Raw genomic sequence first — 16,881 nt, 5'->3', positions numbered from 1 at the left:
CAAACTGCTGGGTCAGATTGGAACCCGTGCTGGGGGTCTCCCTTCCAATGAGGCCACCGAGCGACAGGATGGCCTTATCATGGTTTGATTCCCCATCGGTCCTTCCATCTCCCTTTCGCCAGTCGGGAACTGCGCCAGACGCCACACAGGATGGGGGGGAGGACTCTCTTGTCTCCCCAGTCCTGCAATTTTGGATATCCTGTTGGCGGTTCACAGATGCATTGCTCCCCCCCCCCCCCCCGCAGAGTGCAGAGTTCTCTCTGCCCCACCAGGGACGGAAAGCCGGTTGCTGGTGGTGCCTCTGCGCATGACGGAGCCAACATGCCAACCGACTAATGAACAGCCTTTTTCGCACCTGGGGGGGAGAGGGGGGGTGCCAGCCGTTGTTTTTTTTTTTTCCACCTGCGACTTCAGCAGCTGCAAAAGCTCTCCGGGGGCACGGCCACCCGAAAAATTGTGAGTCCTCGACTTACGACCATAATGGGGCCCAAGCTTTCTGCTGCTAAGTGAGACGTTTGTCAAGTGGGTTTGCGGCCCCCCCCCCCCCGTTATGACCATTCATGCCGCGGTTGTTAAGGGAATCGCTGCAGTTGTTAAGTCAGCCACATGGTTGTTAAGTGAATCGGGCTTCCCCCCCCTGCTTGTCAAATGGTCGCAAAAGAGGACCGCGTGACCCCGGGGATGCTGCAGCTGTCATAAATACGAACCAGTTGCAGAGTGACTGAATTTTGATCATGTGGCCATAGAGATGTTGCAACGATCGTAACAGTGGTGGGTTTCAATTCATTTTACTACAGGTTTGCTCGTGCGTGCGCATGGGCGTGTGCATGCCCAGAAGCGTCCGGGTGGGTGGGTGGACGGAGCCTCCCGCCGGCATCACTACCGGTTCGTCCGATCCAGGGCAAACAGGCATAAACCCACCTCTGGATCGTAACTGTGCAAAATGGCCGTAAGTCACTTTTTTCAATGCTGTTGTAGCTTCAAACCGTCACTAAGTGAAGTGTTGTAAGTCAAGAACTACCTGCATACAACAAGAGAGAGGTTGAGACTTGAAGGCATCAAATCCGAGGCTAGGGGGGGGCTTGGAGGTCATCTAGACTGAGCCCACAGGGCCAGCAAGATCAGATCAGGGAAGCCAGCTGACTCCTTTTTACACATCGGAGCAAAGTCTTTGCGAAAATTGGAGCTGTATGTTGTGTGTGAGAAAGAGAAGCTGAGGAAGGAGGGGATGCAAGGGGGCGGCTTACTCTTGCTTTACAATGGGGATTTTATTCTATCTTTGCAATGGGGACGCAAGGGGATTTACTCCTGCTTTACAATGGGGGTGCAAGGTTGAATTCAGCTTTGCAATGGGAATGCAAGAAGGCTTACTCTAGCTTTACAATGGTGACGTCAGGGGAAAGTTAACTTCTGGTTTTCAATGGTGTTGCAAGCAGGAGATTTACTCTAGGTTTACAATAGGGACCCAAGGAGGAAGTTGGCTCCAGCGTTACAGTGAGGATGCAAGGAGAAAGTTAACTCCCGCTTGATAATGGGGCTGCATGGAGGGGTTTTACTCCGGTTTTACAATGGGGAGGCAAAGGGGAACTCTACTCCAGCTTTACAAGGCCTGCCAGGCCTTGACTGCATAAACCCTGCCCTGATGTCGAAGGCATGGAAGATAAAAGCATGCCCACCAACCCCCCTCCCCAAATTCTTCCCCCGAGAACCCAGTCTGCATAAACAGCGGAATGGGGAGAGGGGGGGAGGAGATAAAGATGCCCATTGCAGCCCCCCCCCCACCTGCAGCCAGGACAAGGAAGGCAGAATCAAAAGGCGGAGGATTTGGGAGGAGGGGGCTGAGGCCCCTGGGATGGAAAGGGGTTTTGAGGCGCAGAGATGGAAGTGGAACAATCCAGACATTAATATTAATGGGGACCTCAAAGTGGCTGTCAAGAGGCGGCCTTCTCAGGGGGGAGGAGGAGTGGAAGTGGGAGCTCCATTCCTTCGCCAGAGCCGATAATGAATTAGGTGCTGAAGAGGAGGAGGGGGAGGAGGGGGGAGGAAGAGATGAAAAAGAAGAGGAAGAAGAAGAAGAGGAGGAAGAAGAAGAGGAGAAGAAGAGTAAGAGAAAGAAGAAGAGAAGAAGATGAAGAAGGAGAAGAGGAAGAGGGAGAAGAGGAGAAGAGGAAGAGGAAGAAGAAGAGGAGAAGAGGAAGAAGAAGAGGAGAAGAAGAGGAAGAGAAAGAAGAAGAGGAAGAGGAGAAGAAGAGGAGGAAAAGAGGAAGAAGAAGAGAAGAGGAAGAAGAGGAGAAGAGGAAGAAGAAGAAGAGAAGAAGAGGAAGAGAAAGAAGAGAAGAAGAGAAGAAGAGGAAGAAGAAGAGAAGAGGAAAAGGAAGAGGAAGAGGAAGGAGAAGAGAAGAGGAAGAGAAAGAAGAGAAGAAGAGAAGAAGAGGAAGAGAAAGAAGAAGAGGAAGAGGAGAAGAAGAGGAGGAAAAGAGGAAGAAGAAGAGAAGAGGAAGAAGAGGAGAAGAGGAAGAAGAAGAAGAGAAGAAGAGGAAGAGAAAGAAGAGAAGAAGAGAAGAAGAGGAAGAGGAAGAAGAAGAGAAGAGGAAAAGGAAGAGGAAGAGGAAGGAGAAGAGAAGGGGAAGAGAAAGAAGAGAAGAAGAGAAGAAGAGGAAGAGAAAGAAGAAGAGGAAGAGGAGAAGAAGAGGAGGAAAAGAGGAAGAAGAAGAGAAGAGGAAGAGGAAGAGAAAGAAGAGAAGAAGAGAAGAAGAGGAAGAGGAAGAAGAAGAAGAGGAGAACAAGAGGAAGAAGAAGAAGAGAAGAAGAGGAGAAGAGGAAGAGGAAGGAGAAGAGGAGGAGGAGGAGGAGGAGGAGGAGGAGGAGGAGGAGGAGGAGGAGGAGGAGGAGGAGGAGGAGGAAAACTGTGGGGGTCCTTGGTGCTCTCTGAGCTGGGTGGCTTTCTTGCAGATGTCTCATGACCCAACTAGTGAACATCATCAGTGCTGGAATGGAGGGAGGAGGGAAGGAGGAGGAGAAGAGGAGGAGGAGGAGGAGGAGGAGGAGGAGGAGGAGGAGGAGGAGGAGGAGAGGTTTCCACACTTACGACTGTTGCACCATCCCCAGGGTCTCGTGATCCAAATTCAGACACTTGGCAACTGACTCACATTGGTGGCCCAGCTGGGGAGGGTGGGGGGCTGTGGGGGCTCAGGTTGTGCAAGTGGAGGACTGGGGCACATGCAGATGTGCACACAGCTTGACTGCAAGTGGCGTTGCACAGGGACATGTGCTCCAGCGTGGCCCAGTTGCCAATAGGCCGAGGACCCCTGATTTAAGGGGCTTCCCCAAAGAAGAGGGGGGGGGTCAACCTATCTTCCAAGGCCCCAGAAGGCAGGACAAGAAGCAAGGGATGGAAACTAATCCAGGACAGAAGCTACCTGGAATTCAGGAGGAATCTCCCTGACAGTTAGGACAATAAGCCAGTGGAACTCCTTGCCTCCAGAAGTTGTGGGTGCTTCATAACTGGAGGTTTTTAAGAAGAGACTGGACAGCCACCTGTGTGAAATGGGATTGGGTTTCCGGCTCAAGGAGGGAGTTGGACTAGATGACCTCCAAGGTCCCTTCCAACCCTGTCATCCTATAATTCTGTTACAGTCGTTAAGCTAGTCACACGGTTGTTAAGTGAATCTGGATTCCCCATTGAGGTCGCAAAAGGGGAATCGCGTGGCTCCGGGATGCTGCGACCGTCATAAACATGAATCGATTGCTGAGCCTCCGAATTTGGTTTATGTGACCACGGAGAGGCCACAACAGTCGTAAGTGTGAAACATGGTCATAACTCGCTTTTTCAGTGCTGCTATAACTTTGAACGGCCATTAAACAAACCGTTGTAAGTCAAATACAATCTGTTGAGACACGTTTTTCAAAGAGACAGGCTGAGACGCCAAGTCATAGAATCCTAGGGCTGGGAGGGACCTGGGAGGTCCTCTAGTCCAACCCCCCCCCTAAATCTCGGCCCCTGGGACCAGCATTTCCCGATCAGGGAAAGGTTCGTTGCAACTTTGAAATGTAAGGTCGTAAGCTGAGGAGTACCTATATCACAAGAGTTGGGAGGCAGGCCAGAGAGATGCCCCACTCCCCCCAAAAGCCCCCCACTCCATTGTGCCCCATTCTAACAAGAACGAAGGGGTTTGTGGGGCAGAATAAACGCAGCGGCCCTTCAGACGTGGGGGGGGGAAGGAGGAGGAGGAGCCTCGGTCTCCCCCGGGCGATGCGCCAAGGCCGCCTGCTGCACCGCGAGGGAAGCTGGCACCCTTGGCAGCAGGGTTCGAGTTCTGCTCCCCCCCCATCACAACAGCCGCCACCCACAGCTCACAAATCCTGCAAATATTGACTCTGGGAATGTGTGAAAACAACACCCGGAGGATCCTTGGAGTAGGAGGAGGAGGCAGGGCAGGGCCGGGGACCATCTGGGCTTTCGCGGCAGAAGTCAAAGCTAAGAGCCCCCCACCCACCCCACCCCCACCGTTTTGCTCAGCCCGGCCTGGACTTCAACTCCCAGAATCCCCCAGCCAGCAGATCCTAAGTGCCCCAAAAACGGCCGTAAGTCACTTTAGTGTCGAAGAATCACTGAATGAACGGTCGTTAAGACTCACGGGCACGACCGAGCCCAAAATTCCTGTCGTTAAGTGAGACATTTCTTGGGTGAGTTTTATGACTGTTCTTGCCAGCGTTGTTAAAATGAATTGCTGCAGCATACGTCAGTAACACGGTTATTAAGCGAATCTGGCTTCAGGTCGTAAACGGGGATCGCAAGGGCCCCGGGGACACTTCGACCGTCATAAGTACGAGTCAGTTGCCAAGCATCTGAATTTTGGGATCATGTGACCCTGGGGAATCCTGCAGCGGTCGTTAAGCGTGAAAAACGGTTGTAAGTCATGACCCTGGGACACTGCAACTGTCAAAAGTACGAGCCAATTGCCAAGCGGCTGAATTTCAGTCACGTGACCCTGGGGGATCCTGCAGCGGTCGTTAAGCGTGATAAGCGGTCATAAGCCACATTTGTCAGGGCCGTTGTAACTTCAGGTGGTCACTAAATGGATTGTAAGTACAGGTAATTTGAGGCCAGCTGCCTTTTGGCTCTTTTCCTGCCAGGGAGCGAGAGGGAGGGAGGGAGGGAGTGCCATGCACACAGCACTCTGCAAAGGGTAACAACAACCCGCAACCCCCTCTCCCCCCCCCCGTGGGAATACAATGACCTCCACCCTGGAGCCCTTCTGCCAAACTGGAAAAACAAGATGGGGGGTCCCGGAAGTCCCCGTCAGTCCCCCCCCCCTCTCCTCCCCGCAGGAGGAAGCGAGGAACCGGTTCTCAGCACCCGGGCATGAATGACGTGGCACCTCTTGGCACACAAGGGAGGCACTCAGCGATCGCCTGCCTGCGGGTTTTCCCCCTGGAGGGAGGGGAAGGTCATACATTAGGAGAGGTTGCCATTAAGTGAATGGAGGGGGGGGGGAGGAGGAGGGAGGCTGTTTGTCCAGGAAGAGTCTGACTTGGCTGTTTTATTAAGGATCGATGGATGGAGGGATGGGATAGGATAGGAAGGGGGGGGAGGAAGAAGAGAAGGGAGGGAGAGAGGAAGAAGAGAAGGAGGAGGAAGAGAAGGAAGGGATAGAGGAAGGAAGGAAAGGAAGAAGGGAGGGAGAGAAGAAGGAAGGAAGAAGAGAAGGAGGAGGAAGAGAAGGAAGGGATAGAGGAAGGAAGGAAAGGAAGAAGGGAGGGAGAGAAGAAGGAAGGAAGAAGAGAAGGAGGGAGGAAGAGAAGGGAGAGAGGAAGGGGGGAGGGAGGGAAGAAGCAAGGGAGAAGGGAGTGAGGAATAAGAGAAGGAGGGAGGGAGGAAGAGAAGGAAGGGATATAGGAAGGAGGGAAAGGAAGAAGGGAGGGAGAGAAGGGAGGGATAGAGGAAGGAAGGGATAGAGGAAGGAAGGAAAAGAGGAAGGAAGGGAGAGAAGAAGGAAGGAAGAAGAGGAGGGAGGAAGAAAAGAGAGAGGAAGGGGGGAGGAAGGGAGGGAAGAAACAAGGAAGAAGAGAAGGGAGTAAGGAATAAGAGAAGGGAGGGATAGAGGAAGGAAAGGATAGAGGAAGGAAGGAAAAGAGGAAGGAACGGAGAGAAGAAGGAAGGAAGAAGAGAAGGAGGGAGGAAGAGGAGGGAGGAAGGAAGGTTCTATATATCTATCTTCTCTACCTACCTACCTACCAAAGTAGCTTCCTCTGGTTTTGGAGGCAATCGGTAGGGAGACGGGAGGGAAGAAGGTCAAATCCCAGGGCTGGAAGGGGCCTCCAGAGACCCAGCCAGCCACCTGACCCACCGCTTTGCCTCACCCCCTTAATAGCCCCGTCGTGGTCATAACTCAAGGACTAGCTGTATAAGAGCTCATGGCAGATGCGGATCTGGGCTTCCCTCCCAGCCAGCAGAGCCTCTCCTGGAAATCCCTTCCCCAGCGAAGGATCTCGTGCAGAGGCCGTGGTCTCAAGCAACGTGGCTTGAACCCGAACGGCCAGCCCCGCCAGCTGCCAAAGGGGAAACGCTTCACGGCTGGTCCTCCGGCCTCTGCCGGTAATTTAAGCAGAGTTACGTTAGGACAGTGGTTGCCAAACTTGGCAACTTTAAGACTTGTGGACTTCAACTCCCAGAATTCTCCAGCCAGCTCTGCAGAGCTGGCTGGAGAATTCTGGGAGTTGAAGTCCACAAGTCTTAAAGTTGCCAAGTTTGGATAACCAGAGTGGGAGACCAACAGCATCTCTCACACCACCAGCAGAAACGGCGGACGATAAGGATAAAAACAAGGCCTCCCGCTAACCTTTGATGAGGCCTGTTAAGGAAGTGGAGAAGCTCAGGGTGGAGCAATGGCTGGAGGGGATTTGGAGGGGAGGGGGCTCTGTCAGAAGGGCCTTTTGCCCCAAGGGTCCCATTCAGGGACTCTGGAAGTGACCAACGGAAGGGAAGATTTATAGCTGTGAACTGGGCTGTTCTCTTGCAGACATTTAATGGCCCAGCTAGGTTATATCATCAGTGTTACAAGAGAGTAGGCTTGCGAGGAGGGAGGGGAGGAGGAGGAGGAGGAGGAGGAGGAGGAGGAGGAGGAGGTGGTGGTGGTGGAGGAAAAAGACTGTGGGGTCCTTGCTGCGTTCCAAGGTTGGTGATTTTCTGGCAGACATTTCGTTACCCAATTGTGTAACATCATCAGTGCATGGAGGAGGAGGAAGAGGAGGACTGTGGGGTTATTGTTCTCTGAGCTTGGCTGCTTTCTTAGACATTTCATGACCATACTGGGTAGCATCATCAGTGCTACGGCTAGAAAGGAGAGTGGTTGCTCTCTATTTATATTGCAGTAGCTTGCCGTGAGACTGTCGGTGAGAATATATTGTTTTCTTCTTCATTGTTCCTTTCTTGGCCTGTTGTTTGTCTGGTGTGAGTCCCTGCTTATCTACGTGTTGACTGGTGGAGGCCGTGTATTCTGGCCCAGCCTAATCAAGGAACCACCAAGGAAAAGACTGCATATCCCTTGCAACACTGGCAGGGCAAGCTATGGCATGTAAACAGGACTGAACCCCCACTCTCACTTGGACGGATGATGTTCCCTAGTTGGGTCATGAAACGTCTGCAAGAAAACAGCCCACCTCAGGGAGCATCAAGGACCCCACAGTCCTTTTCCTCCTCCTCCTCCTCCTCCTCCTCCTCCTCCTCCTCCTCCTCCTCCTCCTCCTCCTTCCTTATAGCACTGATGACGTTATATAGTTGGGTCATGAAACGTCTGCAAGAACTCCACCAAGCTCAGAGAGCACCAAGGACCCCTCAACCTGGAAGTTCCTTTGCCCTCCAATTTCCCCCTTTTGCTCCCTTTCTTCCCATGTCAATCAAACAACCGCCCCCCACTTCCCTCCTGCTCCATCTCCTTCCCCTCCGACCACCAGGGATCCCCCACCCCGCTTCCTCACTCTTCCTTTGGCAGCGCATCCATTGTCCTTTGGAGGTTCTTCTCCATCCATAGAGCTTGCCAACCTTTGCTAAACCCAGAGAAATTGAGAGCCAGGCTCCCCCTCCCTTTGCATGGATGGGCCTTAAGGGGGTGGGGGAGGGAAATGGATTAGAAAGGCGCAGGGCCATTAGTGGCTGCTGACATCACAGAAAATACAGCCAGCTGCACTGCAACCTTCGGATGCAAATAAACTTCATTTCACGGCCTCCTTAAATTAATTAACTGGAATAAGCATCTACAACGAGGCCCCCAAGATAGGATTTAAGCAGGCTGGCCGGGCCTCTGAACTGAACCAGAGCAACAGGCGAAGCGCAATTAGTCCTGGACTTACAACCGTCCGTTTAGTGACCATTCAAAGTTACAGTGGCATTGAAAAAGAAGAGAAGAGAGAAGAGAAGGGGGAAGGGAGAGAGGGAAGGGAGGGGAGGAGAAAAGAGAAGGAGGGATGGAGAGAAAGAAGGAAAAAGAGAAGAGAGGGAGGGAGAGCAGGTAGGGAGAAGAGAAGTAGAAGAGAAATAGAAGAGAAGAGGGGGAGAGAAGGAACAAAGAAGGGAAGAGAAGAGAAGAGAGGGAGGGAGGGAGAAAAGGAAGAGAGAAGAGAAGAGAAGAGAAGGAGGGAGAGCAGATAGGGAAAAAGGAAGTAGAAGAGAAATAGAAGAGAAGAGAGGGAGAGAAGGAAGGAAGAAGAGAAGGAGGGAGGGAGAAAAGGAAGAGAGAAGAGAAGAGAAGGAGGGAGGGAGAGAAGGAGAAGAAAAGAGAAGAAGAAGAAAAGAGGATGGATGGGGAAAAGGAAGGAAGAAGAGAAGGGAAGAGAAGAGAAGGAGGGAGGGAGAGAAGGAAGAGAAAAGAAGAGAAGAAATTGGAAGGGACCTTGTAGGTCATCTAGTCCAGTGGTCCCCAACCTTTTTATCGCCGCGGACCAGTCAGCCTTTGATAATTTTACCGTGGCCCGCTGAGCGCGCGCAGGGGTGGGGGGGCGTTGTTCGCGACGACACATTGATTGTTTATATATCACGTGCGTACCAGCGCGGGGCTCTCTTCCCTGGAGCCTTTGCGCACGGCCCAGGAGCTTTTGCGCACGGCCCAGGAGCCTTTGCACTGCAGCGATCATGGCCCCCGGCCGCTGCAGCGATCATGGCCCCCGGCCGCTGCGCGGCCCGGTGCCAGGTACTCCACGGCCCGGCACCGGTCCGCGGACCGGGGGTTGGGGACCACTGATCTAGTCCACCCCCACCCCCTAGCAGGAGGAGACCCTGCACCATTTCTGAGCGATGGCAGTCCAGACTCTTCTTGAAAACATCCAGTGATGAAGCTCCCACAAAAAATGACTTATGGCCACTTTTTTCACACTTAACGTCCGTTGTAGCATCCCCAGGGTGACATGATCAAAATTCAAACACTCGACAAATTACTCATATTTACGACGGTCTCCGTGTCCCGGAGTCCCGTGATCCCCTTTTGCGACCTTCTGACGAGCAAAATGAAGGGATAGGCCAGATTCACGGAACTGTTGTGTTGCTAACCACTGCCGTGATTCACTTAACGAAAGTGGCAAGAGAAAGGTCCTAAAATGAATCAAAAACGCGCTTAACAAAAGTCTCGTTTAGCCACAGGAATTTTGGGGCTCCATTGTGGTCGCAAGTCGAGGACTCCCCGTCCCCTGGTTTGTCAGCATTTCAACCCAGCCCTGCTCTAACCTTGAAGGAGAGATCCGTCACCCCAGCAGAAGCTGAAAAGTTTATTTAACAGATGAAGAGAGTTGGAAGGGACCTTGGAGGTCATCTAGTCCAATCCCCACCCCACCCCGCCCAAACAGGAGACTCTAAACTGTTTCTGACAGACGGCAAGTCCGGTTGCATTTCTCTTCTATGAAAAGATTTGGCTGCAAAACTCTTCTTGCTGGATACGCTGACCGCAGCGAATATTCTTTAGGTGCCCAAACGGAAGAAAGGAACAATTCCCGCAATGGAAGAACGGGTGAAGTTAGCAGAGGGGGCACAATTAAGAGCCGAGGTGGCGCAGTGGTTAGGGTGCAGCACTGCATGCCACTTTAGCTGACTGTGATCTGCAGTTCGGCTGTTCAAATCTCACCGGCTCAAGGTTGACTCAGCCTTCCATCCTTCCGAGGTGGGTGAAATGAGGACCCGGACTGTGGGGGCAAGTTGCTGATTTAATTTGCTAAAAAATTTGTAAACCGCTTAGAGAGGGCTGAAAGCCCTATGAAGCGGTATATAAGTCTAATAAATAAATAAATAAATAAAATTAAGGCCTTTAATTAAAGAAAAGATCTGGTCCAGTTTCGTTTCTGCTGGGAAACTGGTTCTAGAGTTCTGGGGGCTTGAAACAGGGGGGGGGAGGAGAGAATGAAAGTTTGACTTTGGGATTTATTGATAAGTTTGTTGTTACAAAAATGGCTACTATCCAAAAGTAAAAAAAGAAAGTTGAAGCTGTATATTATTCTTTTTGTTCCACCATCCTGAATAAAGTTGGAAATTAATGCTTTTTCCCTTTCTTTTTTTCCTTTAGCTTACACTTTTCTTAGCCTCTCTTTTCCCTTCCCCATTTCCCTGATCTCTTGGTTTCACTTTGCATCTCATATGACCATAATTTCAATGAAACCTATGTTAAAAAAAGGAAGAGAGATATCTGCAGGTTTCTGCCGGTGAACCTGCTACTAAAAAGGCGAAAAGACATTCCTTTTTTCATTTATACACTATTATGATAATTTCAATAAAATCATATTAAATTATTTTTTTTAAAAGAAAAGATTTATCTGCAGACTTCTGCCAGTGAAAAAGGAAAAAGGACATTTCCTTTTTTTCCTTTATATTATGATAATTTCAATAAAATGATGTCAAAGTATATTTTTGTTAAAAAAATAAAAGATTTATCTGCAGACTTCTGCTGATGAACTTGCTGTTAAAAAGCCAAAATGACGTTTCCAGTTTTAGCCTCTTTATTTCAGGACCGGCTAGGAACGTTAAGCAGAGGTTTATAATCCACGTGTCAAAACCAGACGGAAGAAATCTGTAGCTTTTCACCCAAAAACGCAACTGGGGCCTCTGTGATCCTCTGGTTTTGAGTGGAATTCTTGGAGATAAAGGACAGATTGTGTCACTCAAAAGCTTTGGGGCTTTGATGGGGATGGAGAGGACAGCCAGCCTTATAAGATGGGTTGCTTCCCCTGATCTCTTGAGGAGATTAAGGGGAGGGGGTCTTGGCTGAGACGGCTGGTCTCAAATCGAGAAATGGCTGAGGGAAGCTGGATGGAGGAAGGGGCCATAATAAGCTCCCCCCCCCCCTCTGTGAGGCAAATGGGCGGCTTAAAAATCTAATAAAAACGAATAGAAAGCAGAATAGAACCAAACAGAATAGTATTAAGAATAGAACAGAACAGAATAGAAGATTAGATTTGATTAGAATAGAACAGAACAAGAAATAGAATAGGAATAACATAGAATTAGAATAGAATAAAATAGAATGGAATAACAGAGTTGGAAGGGACTTTAGAGGTCTTCTAGTCCAACCCCCTGTCTAGACAGGAAACCCTATACCATTTCAGACAAATGGTCATCCATATATATAATACAAAGCTATAAATATAATACAAAGTGATGAGAAAAAATAATCCCAATTCTGTAATAGAGAACCTTTCGGTCTGTTTGTGTTCCACTTTTATTATTTTTTTATAAATAGTTCAAGGTGGTAAACCTATTCAATGCTCCTCCCTCCTCCTGTTTTCCCTACAGTAACAACAACCCTGTGAGGTCGGCTGCGCTGAGAGAGAGAGGGACTTGGTCTAAATTACCCAGGTGGCTTTCATGCCCCAGGCAGGACTAGAAAAACTCACAGCCTTCTGGTGAGTGTCTCAAAGCTACTCAGCCAGCTTTCGTGGCCAAGGAGGGACTAGAACTCCCTGTCTCCTGGTGATCAGCCCAAAGTCATCCAGTCACCTTTTGTGTCACAGGTGAGATTAGAACTCACCGTCTCCTGGGGATTGGCCCAAAGTCACTCAGCCGGCTTTCATGGCCAAGGAGGGACTAGACCTCATTAACTCCTGTTCTCCAGCCTGTGGCGCCTAACCACTAGACCAAACTGCCTCAGGCTATTTTATAGTGGCCCCGTTCCCTGGGAGGGGCTGGGAGAGCCAAGGTGGCGCAGTGGTTAAATGCAGCACTGCAGGCTACTGCTAGATCAGCAGTTCAGCGGTTCAAATCTCACCGGCTCAGGGTTGACTCGGCCTTCCATCCTTCCGAGGTGGGTAAAATGAGGACCCAGATTGTTGGGGGCGATATGCTGACTCTGTAAACCGCTTAGAGAGGCCTGAAAGGCCTATGAAGCGGTATATAAGTCTACTGCTATTGCTATTGCTATTCAGCTTCCTCTTCCTTGGCGTTTGGAGGCTTTTTTCCTTTTGCAGGGAATTTCGCTAAATGCGCAAAGAATCTGCTAATCGGCTTTTGTGAGCCAAGAGGCAAGAGTGGCAGAGCGGAGGGAGGACGGTGGTGCTTTTGTGGTGCCCTGGAAGTGAATTCCTTGGCAGCCGGCAGTCCAATTCAAAAGCCAAAGAAAAGATTAAACACAGGGAGGTGGAAAGGACTCTTAGTGGCAGAGGTCAAACCTTCCTCTGTGTGTGTGTGTGTGTGTGTGTGTGTGTGTGTGTGTGTGTGTGTGAGTGAAACCTTTGTGGACGTGACTAGATGGGGAGGGAGGGGATACCACCTGCCTTACTCTCCAGAAGACCCTTGGGCTTTGGGCTTCGGGTAGCAAAAAATGGAACTTTTGATTTTTGCCTTTTGCCGATAGGTTTGTGACGACAGAAATGGCTGATATAACTGTGTAAAAGTAAAAAAGTTGAGGTTGTAACTTACTCCCTTATTTTACTGAGCTAACAGAGAGTGGGAACTCCAGTGTTTCCCTTCCCCTTTTCCCTTTTCTCCTACACTTTCCCCCTCTTCCTGCAGTTTTTTCTCATGGTTTTCTCCGTTTCTCTTCGTTCCCTGTATTTTGCATCCGCATAGACAAAATTTGAACGCAGACCAAAAAAAAAGAAACAAGATAATAAAAAGGGAAAGTAGCCGAAAGATCACAGGGGGGGGGAGGTTGGAGGTGGGATTGGGTCTTTGGGATCCCTCGATCCCTCAGGGATTCCAAGGTGAAAGGAGGCCTTGGAACAGATCCCCAAGAGGGCATCAACGCGTGTCACCCACCCAGCGGGCTTCCACCCCTTTCGCAATGCAGTGCATGGAGTTTGTGGCAAAATTCCAAGCAGGGAATTAGTGGGTGCCCCACTTACACCACACACACACACACACACTGCACCCACAACCTCTCTTGTGCCTCGGAAGGAGACCAGGACCCACCAACAGGACTTCTGAGTGCCTTGCCTGATCCATCCTCTGCGGGAACTCCAAGCCAAGGACCACCAGATTCCCATCTCAGATGGGTCCACCTCAACCCAGGGTCTCCATCCAACCCAAGACCTTTCTGGTCACACCTGCCCCCTCCCCTAACCCCAACTGCCCCCCCCCCCACTTAGGGCACAGCTGGAGAAGAACGGCCAACCCGCCAAGGGCAGGTTGGCCGTGCGCAACCCTCCACCGAGGAAGTCCAGCCTCTGCGTCTGGCAGGGTGGGAGTGGGCTTCTCCAGCCCCTGAACCTTCAAAGGAAAGTCCAACAGGCCAGAGGTTGAAATAAGCCTGTGTCCGACGCAACCACAAGGCAGAACTGTGGCCTGTTGTACAGCCTGAGTTTGTGTTGCAGGCCAAACTAGGGTGAAATGTGTAGTTTGGGTCTGGTTGTGTGATGGGAATCCAACTTTGGGTGGAGTTGAATTAGTGGGCGAAGGGCGGCCATCATGTTGATGGTGATCTAGGGGTGGGCAGTTAACCTGGTTATCATGGGGAGAGGCGTCACGCGGGCACGGCCACTGCTCCAGAAAGGTGCGTTATTGCAGAATAGGATGGTCCAAATCCAGGCAGCCTTCGGCTTAAGACCACAATTGACCACACAAATTCTGTTGACCCGCAAGTGAGATTTCTGAAGTGAGATTTCACCCATTTTACAACCTTTCTGGTCACAGTTGTTAAGTGAATCACCGCAGTTGCTGAATATAAGTGAATTAAAAAATGAATAAATACAAGTGGTCCTTGACCTATGCCACAAACCTCTGGTGCTAATCGAGACAGCTTTAAAGTCAATTTTGTCCCATTTTACGGCTGTTCTCGCCACAGTTAAGAAAAATCAGCTTTTAGATTGGACGGCCTTCCGTCTGAAATGGTATAGGATCTCCTATTTGAACAGGGGGTTGGACTAGAAGACCTCCAAGGCCCCTTCCAGCCCTGTCATTATATAATTATGGTTGTTAAGCTAGTCACGCAGTCGTTAAATGAATCTGGACTACTATTACTGGTCAGGAGGTCGCAAAAGGGGATCGCGTGACCCCGGGACACTCCAAGCATCATAACTGTGAGTCAGTTGCCAAGGCTCTGAATTTTGATCACGTGACCAGTGGGATTACAGCCATGTTACAACCATGCAATGGTTCGGTCACTAACCGAGCTGCCGTAAATCGAGGACTACCTGTAGAACCTGGTTCACACAAGTAAGTGTCAAAGTTTTCCCAGGATTCTTCCTTGAATGGCAACTGTGATTCACTTAACAACTGTGGCAAGAAAGATCATACAACAGGGCAGAACTCACTTAACAAATGTCTCGCTTAGCAACAGAGATTTTGTTCTCGGTTTTGGTCGTAAGTTGGAGACTATATTTCAAGTTTCTCACCGCAAATGTGCGTACATGCACAAACTCTCCTCCAATACACAAACGCATCCACATTTGCTCCTTTTTGGAAGCTGCTCAGACTTACAACCTACAGGGGGTTCTCACCACCCAACCCAATAATTTATGTGGCTAAGCGAGGCATTTGTCAAGGGTGTTTGGCCCCATTTTAAGACCTTTCTTGCCACCGTTGTTAAGTGAATCACTGCACTGGTTAAGTCAGTGTTTCTCAACCTTAGCAACTTGATGATGTCCGGACTTCAACTCCCAGAATTCCCCAGCCAGCGAATGCTGGCTGGGGAATTCTGGGAGTTGAAGTCCTGACATCTTCAAGTTGCCAAGGTTGAGAAACACTGTCCTAGACACTTCCCCATCTTCAAGTTGACAAGGTTGAGAAACACTGTATTAAATCTCCCCTGTGAATCAATCCTGGTTTTAGGCTATCGTGTGAACCAGTTCAACAACTACTGTATCCCACGGGCTCCGGGTCAACCTCTAAGCAAATGCTGGCTGGGGAATTCTGGGAGTTGAAGTCCGGACATCTTCAAGTTGCTAAGGTTGAGAAACACTGGGTTAAGTTAGTAACACCATTGTTAAGTGAATCTGGCTCCCCGCCTGGACTTGGCTTGTCAGAAGGTGGCAAAAGGGGCATCCGTTGACCCTCCGGGACACTCCAATCATTGTCATAAGTACTTGCCAGTTGGCAATTTTGATCCCACGACTATGGGGATGCTGCAGTGGTCGTAAGTGTGAAAAATGGTCATAAATGTGAATCAGTTGCCAAGGGTCTGAATTTTGATCCCGTGACTATGGGGATGCTACCAAAAAAAAGAGATGAAAAATGAAGAACGGTGTCATAAGAAGCCCCTTTTTTTCGGTGCTGTGGTAACTTTGGACGGTCGCTATAAGAACAGCCATAAGCCAAGGACTGCCTGTATGGGAACCGGCCTTGGAAGGAGGAGACCCAAGGGCAGGTTCCTCTCTCCAGCTGCAAAGTCTTCCAAAGTCCCATCCTGGTTTTTGGGGTGCCAGGAAAACCCAGAAGATGACAGACGGACAGAGGGACAGACAGACAGAGCCCAGATTTCATCCTTGGCACTTCCTCTTCCGGTTGACCACACCACCCGCTTTAATGCTGCCAAAGTGCCTCTGAAGGACAGCCGGAAATGCCCACAGCCCCAAAGGCCAGAAGGGGCAGGGAGGAAGTGGGTGGGATTGGGGGGGGGGCTTGAACAGCCCACCCACCCATCTGGCACCCCACAAACTCTGGAGGGGCCCACCTGGCCAGTCCCAAGCCCAGCCGAAGCCTGGCCAGGCGAGGCAGCAGCTGGCAGCACCCCCTGGCTGGCCAGCGCTGGGGTCTCCCCCAGCCCCAAAAGGGGAGGGGGAGGCCTGGGCAGGCGGGGGTGGGTGGGTGGGTGGGCGAGGGGGTGCCTGGGCTTACCTTGATCTTGTGCAGCGCCTTCTCCGCCTCCAGCACCTGGATCCAGACGGCGATGCCGCCTCGGTGGTAGGTGAGATGCCAGCCGGCCTCGGAGTTGCATTCCGTGCGGAAGTGGCCGAAGGCGGCGTCGTCCGGGATCTGCACGCTCTCCCGGCCGGACATGCCGCCGCCGAGACCCCCGCGCTGGAGGAAGGCTGGCCGAGGAGTCCGGGATGCGGCGCTGGGCGCACCTCTGGCCGCTTCGGGGCGGAGTGGCGTGGCGCTGGCGGGCAGCCAAGCGGCCAGGTGACTCACGCGCAGGTGAGCCTCCGCCGGCCCTCCTCCTCCTCCTCCTCCTCTTCTTCTCCTCTTCCTCCTTCTCCTCTTTCTCCCCCTCCTCCTTCCTCCTCTTTTTTCTCCTCCTCCTCCTCCTCTCCCTCCTTCCTCTTTTTCTCTTCTTCCTCCTTCTTCTCTTTCTCCCTCTCCTCCTTCCTCCTCTTTTTTCTCCCCCCCTCCTCCTCTCCCTCCTTCCTCTTTTTCCTCCTGTCTCTTCTCCCCGTCCTCCTTTTCTTCTCTTCTTCTTCTTCCTTCTCTTCTTCTCCCCCTCTCCTTCCTCCTCTTTTTCCTTCTCTTCTTCCTTCTCCTCCTCCTCCTCT

General features: G+C 51.0%; 1 protein-coding gene across 1 annotated transcript in view; it reads right to left on the bottom strand.

The window, feature by feature from the left end:
• STARD10 (StAR related lipid transfer domain containing 10) overlaps nt 1-16,583 on the bottom strand; it is a 40,879-nt gene extending 24,296 nt beyond the window's left edge. The window contains exon 1 of the mRNA XM_032219539.1: nt 16,247-16,583. Within this exon, the coding sequence (XP_032075430.1) occupies nt 16,247-16,408 (162 nt within the window). The 5' untranslated portion in view covers nt 16,409-16,583. The remainder of the gene's footprint in view (nt 1-16,246) is intronic.
• Between the last annotated feature and the right edge of the window lie 298 nt (nt 16,584-16,881).

The sequence above is a fragment of the Thamnophis elegans genome, chromosome 6 (genome assembly GCF_009769535.1).
Source record: "Thamnophis elegans isolate rThaEle1 chromosome 6, rThaEle1.pri, whole genome shotgun sequence".
Classification (NCBI taxonomy): Eukaryota; Metazoa; Chordata; class Lepidosauria; order Squamata; family Colubridae; genus Thamnophis; species Thamnophis elegans.
This window is presented reverse-complemented; position numbering and strand designations above follow the sequence as displayed.